Source organism: Equus caballus, chromosome 5 (assembly GCF_041296265.1).
Source record: "Equus caballus isolate H_3958 breed thoroughbred chromosome 5, TB-T2T, whole genome shotgun sequence".
NCBI classification, from domain to species: domain Eukaryota; kingdom Metazoa; phylum Chordata; class Mammalia; order Perissodactyla; family Equidae; genus Equus; species Equus caballus.
The window spans coordinates 47782914-47796255 of record NC_091688.1 but is presented as its reverse complement, the minus strand read 5'-3'; the positions used below and the strand labels follow the sequence as shown (position 1 = coordinate 47796255).

The window sequence follows — 13342 nt, the reverse complement described above, 5'->3', positions numbered from 1 at the left end:
ATGTCCGCGCCCAGGATTCGAACTAACGAAACACTGGGCCGCCTGCAGCGGAGCGCGCGAACCCAACCACTCGGCCACGGGGTCAGCCCCTTTGTCATTGACTTTTGACAGTTTTAATATGTGTCTTGGAGAAGGTCTTTTTGCGTTGAGATAATTAGGTGTTCTTTTAGCTTCATGTACTTGTATATCCAGTTCCTTCCCCGGGTTTGGAAAGTTCTTGGCTATTATTCCTGGGTTTTTTTTTTCTGTTAAGAAGGTTTGCTCTGAGCTAACATCTGTTGCCAGTCTACCTCCTTTTTTTTTGCTTGAGGAAGATTTGCCCTGAGCTAACCTCTGTGCCAGCCTTCCTCTACTTTGTATGTGGGTCACCACCTCAGCAGGGCTGACAGGTGGTGTAGGTCTGTGCCAGTGAACTTCAGAAACCCAAAATACATTGGGTCAGAAAGATACTTTAGGACTGCTTTGTTTTTGGAATATGCAGACCTATTACTTCTTGCTGGGTTTTTTTCCTGCTTTTTCACTACTTGTCATCCACTTGAGAGGTGAGCAAGAGAACTCAAACAACTGTATAATGGATATTACAGAGAGACACCCTCAGATTTATTCTTTTCCCAACCCCTGAGCCTGCCTTACTGCACCCTGGAGGCTAGAAAACAAAAGTCAATATTTCTCAGACTGTCTTGTAGTTCTGTAGTGCATGTGACTTGGCTTTGGCCAAGCAGATGACTATGGGAGATTTGGAAGGGGAAAGTGAAGGAGAGGGATTCGGGTTTTCTACATTTCGCTAGGCAACTAGTCCTAATTTCAGGAGGGTTAGGTGAGTACTGAGCATTCATTTTGCTGGCAAGGATTGGGGCTGAGGCAGAAGGGTGTGAAGCTGACAGCTGGGGAAATGGCCTCTTGGTTTTTCTTCTCTAGGTAACTCATGTCATTTTCCTCTGGCTGTTTTCAAGATATTTTCTTTGTCGTTAGTTTTTAGAACCTTAATTATGATGTGTCTTGGTGTAGGTTTCTTTGTTTCATTCTGTTTAAAGTTCACTCAACTTCGTGAGTCTGTAGGTCTTTTGCCAAATTTAGGGAGTTTCCGGCCATTATTTCTTTAAGTCCATTTTCAGCCCCAACTTCTTTCTCATCTCTTTCTGGGATACCAATGAATGAATATAGATTGTTTTTGTCAGAGTCCTGCAGTTCCCTGAGACTCTGTTCCTTTGTTTTCGCTTTATTTTCCCTCTGTTTTTCAGATGAGTAATTTCTCTGGTTCTATCTTCCAGTTCACTGACTTTTTCTTCTCTTCCCTCCATTCTGCTGTTGAGCCCATCCTCTGAGCTTTTTATTTTGATTATTGTATTGTTCAGAGTTAAAATTTCCATGTGGTTCTTTTTTGTATCTTCTCTTTCTTTACTGATGCTTTCCATTTTTTCAGTTGTTTGAAGTTCATAATTGCTTGTTGAAGCATTTTTATCATTGCTGCTTTAAAACCTGTCAGATAATTCTGAAATCTGTGTCATCTGGATGTTGGCATCTAATGATTGTCTTTTTTCATTCCATTTGAAATCTTCCCAGTTCTTGATATTCGTGATGAGTGCTTTTTGATTGAAACCTGGACATTTTTGTATTACGGTATGAGATTCTGTCTTATTTAAACCTTCTCTTTAACTGTCTTTGTTTCATGCTGCTCTTACAAGGGACGTTGGTTGCTGTCTTGTTACTGCCAGGTGGAGATAGAAGTCCAAGCTCCCCCTCTTGGGCTCTGTTGACACCTGGGCGTAGGGAGGAGGCTCCTGACCCCTTGGTGAGAGTGAGAGTACTTGCTCTCCACTTGGTCTCCAGTGACACTGCAGGAGGGGTGGGCTCATCACCTCCAGGAAGTGATAAAAGTCCTACATCTAGACCAGGCCTCCTTTGACACCACACATGTGGAGGTGGTGGAGGGAGTGCATTGTGATCTAATAGGGGTAGAATCCAGGCGTTGCTGGGTTGCCAATTTCTTCACTTCCAAGTCTGGGATATATGAGGCAAAAATAAACCCAGGGAACACATCACCTTGTTATTCCTCAGGTCCTGAGGTCACTAGCAGGTCTGCCTTCTTTGCTCCGCCTTTTCAAAGTCGTCTTATGTCTGTTTTATTTGTAATATTCAGGATTGTTAGTTGTATTAGTAAGAAGAATGGGGAAAAGAACATCACCATCTTCCCAGAAGAGGAAGTCTCCAGATTTTACATTTTAATCTTCTTTGATTGTCTGAATTTTCTAACCTACAAAATGGGGCTAATACCTAATGCGTGGAATTGTTATAGCTATTACGTGAGGTAACTTAGGTAAAGCATTCACTGCTCTTGCTGGTATTTAGTAAGTGCTTAAATAAAAATAACTGGTTAACCTTTTTTTTTTTTTCCTAAAGATTGGCACCTGAGCTAATATCTGTTGCCAGTCTTTTTTTTTTTCTTCCCCCCAGAGACCCCCAGTACATAGTTCTATATGTTGGTTGTAGGTCCTTCCAGTTGTGCTATATGGGATCCTCCCTCAGCATGGCCTGATGAGCAGTGCCATGTCCGTGCCCAGGATCCAAACCAGCGAAACCCTGGGCGGAAGCTGGAGTGTATGAACTTAACCACTCGGCCATGGGGCTGGCCCCAACTTGTTAATCTTTTTAATCTTCTACAGTTATTATATATTGGCTAGCTTCTTTTTAAAGGTCATGAGTTCAAACCACAAAGTTATGTTTTTGTTAATAGTTCTGGGATGAAGTAGGTTTAGAGTCTTCCTTCTCCCCAAGATATGGCTATTTTCTGAATTTGGACTTCTTTTCAAGGGAGAAAGAAAAGAGATGCAACAGAAGCTCCATGTGGGTTTCAGACATTTTCTTCTGTCCTTTTTGCACTGTTAAACACTTTCCGTGCCACATCATTTCAGCTCTTAACAGCACTGCTTCTCTGTTGAAGCATAATATAGTCCTGTCTTGATTTTTTTTCCTTTAGCACCAATGGCAAATTTAAATGGTTGCAGTTAAGTAGACACATGTACAATCCGTGTGTTGTTGTTATATCAGTAATGCCTTATTTTCTAGAATGGACCCTGGCAGGAGATTCAGGCAGTTTAGGGGCCAAATCCCACGTTGACTTTCTCCTCTGCCAATTGGATACTCTAACACTAACAGGCTGTTTTAAGGCTTGGAATATAATGGTGACTAAGTTTTCTCAAAAAGTGGTTCGGAAGTCAGCAAATGTTTGCATATTCATAACTTCCCAGCAAAGGATATGGCCAGTAAGGTTTGGGGGTGTGGGAATTTAGGCTGCATTCTTCTGTCGAAGTCTGAGAACATATCCTGTGTGTGTTCTGAAAAGTCTGCTCCTCAGACAAATAAAGTTATTTTATTTCTAGGGATTCATCTACACTCTTACCAGCTTGAGGGAGTCAACTGGCTAGCTCAGCGCTTCCATTGTCAGAATGGCTGCATCTTGGGAGACGAGATGGGCCTGGGGAAGACCTGCCAGGTATGTTACTCTGGAGTGACCACTGTTCACCTCCACTGGAATACCTCCTTACAACTCATTACTATCTTTATCTGCTGGGTACCGGTATGTATTTTTATACTAAGAGGTGAAATGCCTGAACCTCTGTTAAGAGATCATAACCTTGGGTCGACTTTTCTAGTCATGGGGATGGTTTTGAACTGTGCCACTAGGCTTATCTAGCTCTCGACATTTAGAGTTGCAATTAATGGGTAAGATTTTCCTCTATTCAAAACCAATATACCTGTCCCGGGGATCAAATTGACTCTGAACTCCTTAGAATACTTTATCTAGTTAAGTTAACTGGATCACTTCTAATATTAATCTCTCTTCTTGGTGGGTGGTGGGGCTACTTCCCATTTCTCTGCCATCCTAGAGAAGTACAGATGAGGTATCGTATGTTTTCCAAAATGCCTTTGTCATCTAATGGTAGGGTACAGTCTAGAGACGTGGAGAGTCAGATGTGGCCTCCTTGTGCACTGATAAGCAAATGGTGTGTTGAGATAGATGCTTCCAGTAGGATGATCACCAGTACAGCCCTGTTGTGACAGATGTCAGTGGTAGGACTGCATCGTTGGAAAGTCCAGACATAGACACCCCTTGGGTTAATCACTCAACGTTTACTCATCTATAGGATAGCAAAGAAAGTCAGTGCAGTCAGGGTACACAGCAGAGGCAACTTGATCAGAAACCGTAAAAGTATAATTTTCTCAATACCAAAAAGGTTTCACTGGTGAACAAACAGAAAGAGTGAAGGTCTCGTCAGTCCTTTTAGAAGCTCAACTGCCCCCTCCAAGTCTAACCTCACATACATAAACATCAGGCTGGAGTAGTTCTGCACATAGGCTAGTCTGATCATGGGTTGGAGACTACTTTATTTAAGCCAGGTGTACTGCATCAATCTTGGGGCTATTCAGAGTACAGTATGACCTGCAAGTGTGGTACCTGGAGGTACCTCATTTGTCACTCCCAGATTTCTCAGACAAATAAGCCTGGTTCTAGTACATTCCTGAAGTGAGAGCTGTGGAATTAGAGCAAAGGTAACTTTCCTGGATGTCTCTGGGAGCCAGGCTAAGGGGCTCTTGGACAAGCTGCAGATCCTTCCCTGCAGTCTCCTTTGCCTCAGACATTGGAATTGCCCTGACTTCAGTTAGAGCCAGCAAATGCCGCTTGTTCTTTACCTTTCCTCAGAGTGTTCATATAGCTCTACTTTAAGTGCCCTAAAAATACCACACCTACAAGTTCATCTTGCTAACATTTTGTTTAGAAGTTTTACATCTATGTTCATGAAGGATATTGGTGTGTAGTTTCCTTTTCTTGGAATATTTTTGTCTGGTTTTGGTATTAGGGTAAAGCTGCCATCATAGAATGTGTTGCGAGGTATTCCCCCTCTTCAGTTTTCTGGAAGAGTTTGTGTAGAATTGGTGTTGTTCCTTCCTTAAACGTTTGGTAGAGTTCACTGCTGAATCCAAATTTGTGTTTTAGTTATATCTGGTTTACAGTAATAAAAGATAAATTTTCTCTAAATAGCATCCTCAGCAAAAGCTAAAAGAATAGTTTTAATCCAGTAAGTACCTATTGGGTGGTTGCTCTGGCACAGTCTGGGCTGAGAAGACATAGGTAGTTAAAAAAGAAAATTATTTCCACTATAAAATTAGTGTAATCTCTGTTAAAAAAATAATTGCCACCCCATAACCACAACACTCTAATCATAACCATGAATGGCAATGTATGTTTTACATGGTTGAAATTATAGTGCACACATACTTTGTATTTTAGTAATCTAACACTGTCATTGTAATTTTGCATTTTATTATATGCTTCCCAGTCATTATTTTCTACTGGATGCATGATGTTCAGTCAGGAGAATTGATCATAATGTACTGAAATGTTCTACAGATGAGGAATGGCAAGTTCTCCTCTTGTGCAATTTAAATCAAGCTTGATGCAAACGTCTTGGGGCGTGTAGCTTTCACAGGATTTTGGATTATATCTTTAGGACAGATTTTCTGAGAAAAGGTTCACCATTTGGGGATGGGGGATCCTCAGACTTTTTGTTGTATAAAAGAATCCTGCTTCTCTGTATATCACAGCAAGCTTTTAAAGAAACTTTTCTAGTCAAAAGTCTGCAGCCGTATCCTCAAGGAAGCCTACTTTGGTTTACAGAGATTTCCATGTTATATCCCAACTTAAGCTTGTGAGGCATTATTTATTGTTTTCCTCACTAGAATGTATACTTCAGGGGAGCTAGGAGTTTGTTTCTCTTTTCACTGTTATATGCCAGAGCTCAGAACAGTTTCTAGCAAATAGAAGGTACTCTATAAATGCACATGGGGGGGAGGAGGTTGGGAAGGAAGGAAATCTTTCCCCCTTAGGAGAGCCTGGCAAGCAGCGGAGGCCACGGTGTGGTTGATAATCTTTATAGTCACGTCTTGGTACTTCTTGCCATATGTTCACAGAGTATCGTGTGCATTATGTGCATTGTTTTCATTGATTTCTGTTGTGCTTCCTGATTTTTTTCTTTGCATTAGAGGTTCAGTTACCTAAATGTGGAGCACTGTTGCTTGTTAACGATGGATGTAATTGAGTACCATACCTTTCTTTGGCAATTATATTTAGGCTTCTGCGATTTCACTCTAGGAATGGGTGACTCTTCTAATATGTGGGAGATTGTACGGTACATTATATTTCTGTAAACCAAGTCTTCTATAAGAGTTTGTGTTCCCTACAAGATTGTGGGAAGTTTGTGGTTGTTTCTTATGTGGAAATATGATCAAAACTGCCTTCTCTGTCTGTGTTCCAGGCAATTGCTCTCTTCATTTACTTGGCAGGAAGACTGAATGATGAAGGGCCATTCCTGATTCTTTGTCCCTTGTCTGTTTTAAGCAACTGGAAAGAAGAGATGGAAAGGTACAAGTAGACATAGATGAAATTTTATTTTTTACGTTGATTAAGATTTTTCTTCTGGGTGATATGTGAAATATGATAAAACAGCATGTTGTCCTACGCAGTGAGTTTATTTCTTTCCAAAAACTCTGACCTGAGGCAATGTAGTTAGAGACTGAGGATCTTATGAGGGGAGGCTCCAATGGGTGTTATTATTACTATTTGGCAATTTGAAGGTCAGTACTCATTTTCAGTAAATTTTGCTGAACTAAATGAGAACCCATCTTTTTCAAAGTGACATAGGAAATAACCAACATGGAAAAAATAGTTTTCTTTTTAGAGTCAGCACAGGCCCTTTTAGATGTTGATCTGACCCTTCCTCCTTTTCACGCAGGGACTTACTCTTAGGTTTACCCATTGCTCTAGGTAAGATTCCAGAGTCCAGGACTCTTTCTGGTTACAGGGCGTCCTGTGGTCTGCACGTCTGCAATCCTTCCATGAAATGCAAGTTTCCACGTATCCATACCTTTTCCCATGGCTCTGCATTTATGTTCATCTACCTCTTTTCTTGGATTCAGATTTGCTCCAGGTCTTTCCTGTGTCACATATGCAGGTGACAAGGAGGAGAGAGCCCACCTACAGCAAGACCTGAAACAGGAGGCTTGTTTTCATGTACTGCTAACTACCTATGAGGTATCCATTTTTTCTCTATAGCAAGCACTCTTAACCTGGGACCTTAGAAGTTATAGAATCCACTGGAATTATATTTAAATTTTTTTTTTTTAAAGATTGGCACCGAGGCTAACAACTGTTGCCAATCTTCCTTGTTTTTTTTTAAGGATTGGCACCTGGGCTAACAACTGTTGCCAATCTTTTTTTTTTTTTTTTCTGCTTTATTTCCCAAACCCTCCCCCGGGTACATAGTTGTATATCTTAGTTGCAGGTCCTTTCTAGTTGTGGGATGTGGGATGCTGCCTCAACGTGGCCTGATGAGCGGTGCCCTGTCCACACCCAGGATCTGAACCCTGGGCTGCCACAGCAGAGCACGCAAACTTAACTACTCGGCCACGGAGCCGGCCCTTAATTTTTTTTGAGAACACATATTTTTCTGAGAAGAAAGTCTACTTCCATTAGATTCTCAGAGCAGGGCTGTGACCAAAGGAAGTGAAGGACCATTGTGCTCCAAATTAGTTAGATATCTCTCCTTTTCTTTCCTGGTGGATCTAGGGGGAAGACTTCTCAGGGAGGTGGCACTTGAGCTGCCTCTTGGTCAGTGAAAACAAGGAGGCAGATAGGCAGGGGAAAGGGTTTTGTCAGCTGAGGCATCATCTCTGTTACTGAGGAATGAGAATGGAGGACACTTAGTTCCAGTCTCTCTCTTTTTTTTTTGCTGAGGAAGATTAGCCTGCCTCCTCATTTTTTGCTGAGGAAGACTAGCCCTAAGCTAACATCTGTGCCAGTCTTCCTCTACTTTATATATGGGTCACCACCACAGAGTGGCTGATGAGCGGTGTAGGTCTGTGCCTGGGATCCCAATTTGCTAGCCAGGCTATGGAAACAAAACATGCTGAAATTAACCACTCTGCCATGGGGACTCCCCCTCCCGTCTCTTTTTAAGTCATTGTTCTTCAAACTAAGACTGTTTGGACCAATGTAAGGAACACCTTCCACTTATTCATGTCTCTTTTGTTTGTCTGTAAGATATTGCTACTTAGAAATTATGCTCAGAACGTTTTTTACTTAGTGAATGATTAAGACTTAGCTAAGTCCTGTTGTTTAGGAGAGTTAACAAGAAACTAGCTTATTAATATCAGAGTTATGTCAATGTCAGCTTTTATAATGTGTCTTCCTTAATTTTTCAGATTTGCTTGAAAGATGCATCATTTCTAAAATCGTGAGTATGCTGCACTACTTCAGAAATTGTGTTGAATTTGTCATGAAAGTCATGTCTTTCCTTCAGATTTTAGTTCTTTGCTTGTTTCCTGCTGTGTCTTCCATGAGTCTTATTTACAGATAGGAGGCATGGCAGGAGTCCTACAGTCCAGGCCCCTACCCATAAACTGTGTGACCTTGATTAGTTACCTCAACCTCCATGAGACTCAGCTTCTTGACCTGTAAAATGGGGAAATTAAATCTCTTACCTTGGATGGTCGTTATGAGGATTAAGGAGATAAGGTAAACATGGTGGGTGGTTCCTTTTAGATTCTTTACATTACAACTTGCCTAGACATCTTTCATGGCTGCTGTTTGGAGATTTTGCTACAATATATGAGATCAGTTGTTTCAGCTTTTTCCTGGAAATATCCTGAAGTAGCAATCAATGCTATAAAATTAGCTTTTTAGAAAGGAAGTTTTAAGTATACTTCTAATTGATTAGCTATCAGGCATCGTATCAGCTCATGAAATATAGGAAACTTAGATTTAACTCAGTACCACCTGATGGTAGGGATGACATGTTGCAGCATGTGGTCAAGACAACAGTTACAATGTAAATTAAACAAGAGCTAGACTTTAGGTAAATAAGAGAAGAAGGTATGTTGACAGGTTTCATTCTCCATAGCTTATGTAGTTATGACCTGAGCAGGTGGGGATTTGCATCTCTGATGTTCAGAGACTTTTGTTTTCCAAGTGCTTTTTTAGTATTTTAAATGTTATTTCTCATCCAGGTTCTTCTGAGTTGGATTCCTATTTTTGTCTTATTTTGAAATGCTAAAGGCTCAGTCAGATTTCATGACTTCCATCTAGTATTTTGTTTCACTTAAGTGAACATATTATCTTTTCTTGAGAAGAGGATACACGTGTCCTCTTTTTTTCTTTTTTATTATAAACATCCAACTTACTCTTTGTTGAAAATCTTTCCTTTGGAAAGGCATTGTTCTGGGAGTATCAGCAATACCGGGGAGGTAACCCATAGAGCTACTCTAAGAAGACAGAAACTCTAATAGAGGGATAAAAAGTATACAGATATCCATGTTACAAGACAATATTTAGGAAGTCTCAAAGGATAAGAAGATTGGGACATTAATTTACATAAATTATCGTGTTTGATCTTCATGAAAACCCTACTAGGCAACTATTATCATCCATTTTATAGTTGAGGAAAGTAAGAGATTAAAACCCATCCCAAGGTAAATTGCTAGTAAATGGTAAAGCAGACATCCAGACCCAGCACTCACTGCTGTGGAACGTCTTTTTAAGAGAGCTTCTCAAAGTATCTGGGTGCAGTGGAGTTTTGCATTGTTGAGCAGAAATACAGTCTTTCTGTATCAGATCATCTGTCTGGAATCCATTACAGGTGAATGTAAGAACCTAAATAAGGTGACATTTATCATGTTGACTCATAGTATGAATCCCAAGAACACAATGTATTCTTTCAGTACATTTGGCAAGGTTATTTTGTGTATTACTGTATTGCACACTCAGCTAGAAAATGTAATATAATCTCTGCCCTAAAGAGGTTTATTGTGGAGAGTTAAGACTGTGCACATATCAAAAAAATTTCATATTTTTCATATTGTTAACAAACAATAGACTTATAAAATCTTTGCATCAAGAGGATTAGAAGTTACCTTGTCCCAGTCTCCATTCAATGTTGGAATTGCCTACACCTATTAATACCTTTTCAGGGAACATCCTTTAGAACGTCCTTTGCTGAGTGAATCAACCTACTTCCTTCCACTGAGCCAAAATCCACATCCCTGTAGCCTTTTTCGTTGAAGAAGTTTTTATTGGATTCTCGCTGTATGTAAAAGCCTATAAATATCTAGTTCTTTGGAAAGAAATAGGACCTAGTCTGCTTTGAATGCTAATCTAAGCAGGGACCAGGCACTACACTCTGGCCACTTTCATAGCCTATCTCATGACCAGCGTCCAACTTCAGCTGTATCCTTATTCCTTCTAATCCTTAGATGCATCACCTGCTCATGCCGCTCAGCAGGAATGGTCCCAATTTCTACAGTCTCTTTGGGCCCAGGTGTCCCTCCACCTGTACCACTCTTAACGTCACTGGTACAAGGTATCTGTTTCTGCACCCATTTTCTGGATTTTCTTTGTAGCCTCAGAAGAGGAGGGCTTCCTCCTTATAGGCCTAACTTCTGCTTAAGATCTTTCTCTTAATTTTTGAGAGATTTTTATTTCCATACCCACTGTCTTTCCAATATTCTGCCTTTCTTGTATATACATTGTTTTTTTTAAGTATAAAAATAATGGAATTACAGAATGTTTACAAACAATAAAAACTTAAAAATCTTCTAACTTACACTTCAGTGTCTTTCATGGTTTTCATATTTGTGAAAAAGGATATATAATATTTATATCTTTTTTAGTTTTGTATAGGCCTTTTTTTATTGTAACATATTCAAATTTACCATTTAAAATGCTATGTAATATTTCATCACCTATTATCAAACTTATTATTTTCAGTTTTTTGCTATTTTAAATAATGCAGCTGGGAACATATTCATACATACATATTTTTCCATATTTCAAATTTTTTTTGGAACAGCTTCCCAGGATTGTCAAAGGATATGCTTTTATGAATGAAACTTCTTGAGAAATTGTTGTTGTAGCCTCCTATGCTACAAAATATGCTCTGACAACAGCTACCAATGACTTCCATTTTAACAAATCCAATGGATGTACCTTCCTGGATATCTGCAACATTTGGTCCTGTTCACCACTTCCTCATTTTAAAATCATACTTTTTTCAGCCGCTGTGATACTACTGTCTCTTGATTTTTCTTCTAGGTTTGAATCTCACCTCTACCTCATACTGGCTTTGTGACCTTGACCAAGTCACCTAACCTTTCTGAGCTTTAGTTTCCTTGTTGGTCAAATGAGCACAATAACGTCTACTCACTATATTCTTTTGAATTAAATAATATACATAAAGCCCCACACTCTGTGTCTGGCACATAGTAGGTGATCATAAATGTTTCTTTTTGCTTTCTGTCTCTGGCTCCTTCCTTTCTGCCTTCAATGTATATATCTTTCCCATCTTGGGGAAAAAAATTCCCTTAATTTTACTACTGTATCTGGATATGCTCTTGTGTATGTAGTAGGCTCTCAGATAAGAAGGAAATTTGAATGTGTTTCTAATAGGATGGACTTCATATTAGTCTTCTCAAAAACAGTCAGTCACAGTTTTATAGTAAGACTTTTTGGTTGTGAGATGTGTTGAGTTACACAAAACTGAAAGTTTTGGTTTTTCTCTCACAGCTTCCCTTGGAGTGTTCTTGTTGTAGATGAAGCTCACAGATTGAAAAACCAAGGCTCCTTGCTGCATAAGACACTTTCAGAGGTAAACTCACAGGATAGTCTTAGTTTTTTGTGTTTTTTTGTGGGGAGGGGAGATCAGCCCTGAGCTAACGTCTGCCACCAATCCCCCTCTTTTTGCTGAGGAAGCAAAAGCTAACATCCATACCCATTTTCCTGTACTTTCTATGTGGGACGTCTGCTACAGCATGGCTTGACAAGCAATGCTTAGGTCCACACCCAGCATCCAAACTGGCGAACCCTAGACCACCAAAGCGGAACGTGCGAACTTAACTGCTGTGCCACCGGGCCAGCCCCTAGTCTTAGTTGTGATATAATTCCTTTTAAAAAAATATTAGTTTAGGCCTGTATAGAGTCAATTTAGTTGAAACTTTTTTCCAGTCAGATTTCTGCAGGGCCAAGTGAACATTTTGCAGATGACGAAAGTATATGGCCTAACTTCTTTTCTTCTTGTCTTTTACACAGGAGATAACATTTACTAAAATCTGGTTATTAAATAAATAAGACTCTATACCAATAAAATACATTGTATTTTTGGATGTGTTTCAACTCTCTTACCTTCTTCAAAGGGGCAATTTCTTTAAGAAGTAGTTTTATTATAATTCTGTCTGCAATGGCAGATACATCTAACATTGTACCCCTCCCCTCATTTACCTATTTAAAAAATTCGACAGTTCACAGAGTCAAGAAGAGGCTGATTTCACATCATTGGGTTTTATCTCCAATCTGTCTTATCTTTGTCCTACTTTTGGGTTTGACACCCTTCACCTCACTCCCGTCTCGTGATCTCTGGCATTGTTCTGCCAAAGAAAATGAGAAACGTCATTGTAGCCCTAGATTTGCCCTCTTCCGAGGAACCAGTGGAACAGCTTGTAGATATGAAGTAAACTTCTTATTGACCTAGTTAGGCTTGTTATTCATGAGTCCAAGTGTGCAAATTTCTGTGACCATCGTTGACCTATAATAAGTCAGTTAATAAATTCAGAGGAAAGTGTTAGATCTGAATTCCATATTTACAGGCTAAAAGTTGTAGTTTTTAGCATTATAATGTAGATATGGTCACCATCTATTATTAGCACAGTCTCAAAGATTGCTGTCCCTGGTGGGCCCCCTCTGCTCTGTGGTGTCTTTTGCTTTCTTTGTAGGGACTCTTAACAGTGTATCTTTCCCGAGAGGTTGTCATATGCTGGTGCCTAACCTTGGAAGAGACTGCTTCATCAACTGTTATGCCAGTTTCCTCGTTTACAGTGCGAGGAGATGAGCAGGTGTAGTAAAAGAGCCCTGGGTCTGGAGTGGGGAAACTAAGTTCTGTTGATGGCCTCAGAGCCTTTTCTTGTTATTCATAAGGTTCAGAGGGATTGACTGAGGAAATTTTCCACATCACCTAAGCATTCTGTTGTCGTTGAGGTTTGAATTGCAGACAACTAGTTGGTTAGGAAGAAAGACTTACATTTAGTGATTGGGCAGAGACGTGGGGAGAAGGGTAACTGCCTTTTTTTTCCCTTCCTAATGTTGTGTTCAGCTTGTTTGTAATAGTTGGAAGCAACCTAAAGTGAAACATAGGGAAGTAGTTACACAATTTTTGCTATACCTGTTCAGTACATTTACAGAGTAAGCCTGCCTTGAAAAATTATGCAGAAGAATATTTAATAATATGAGAAATGTTTGCAC

At 39.9% G+C, this 13342-nt stretch overlaps 1 protein-coding gene across 7 annotated transcripts in view; it reads left to right on the top strand.

Moving 5' to 3' along the window:
• CHD1L (chromodomain helicase DNA binding protein 1 like) overlaps positions 1-13342 on the top strand; it is a 63080-nt gene that overhangs the window by 7941 nt on the left and 41797 nt on the right. For 6 of the 7 annotated variants that reach the window (XR_002808109.2, XR_011439269.1, XM_001497170.7 and 3 more), the window contains exons 2-6: positions 3381-3493; positions 6315-6421; positions 6976-7090; positions 8260-8291; positions 11615-11696. Coding sequence is in view for 5 of the 7 variants with exons in the window: in XM_001497170.7 (XP_001497220.5) it covers positions 3381-3493; positions 6315-6421; positions 6976-7090; positions 8260-8291; positions 11615-11696 (449 nt within the window). In the remaining 2 variants the exon portion in view is untranslated. Of the gene's footprint in view, positions 1-3380; positions 3494-6314; positions 6422-6975; positions 7091-8259; positions 8292-11614; positions 11697-12765; positions 12937-13342 lie in introns of those variants that run through there. The other variant, XM_023641322.2, reaches the window with a different exon arrangement.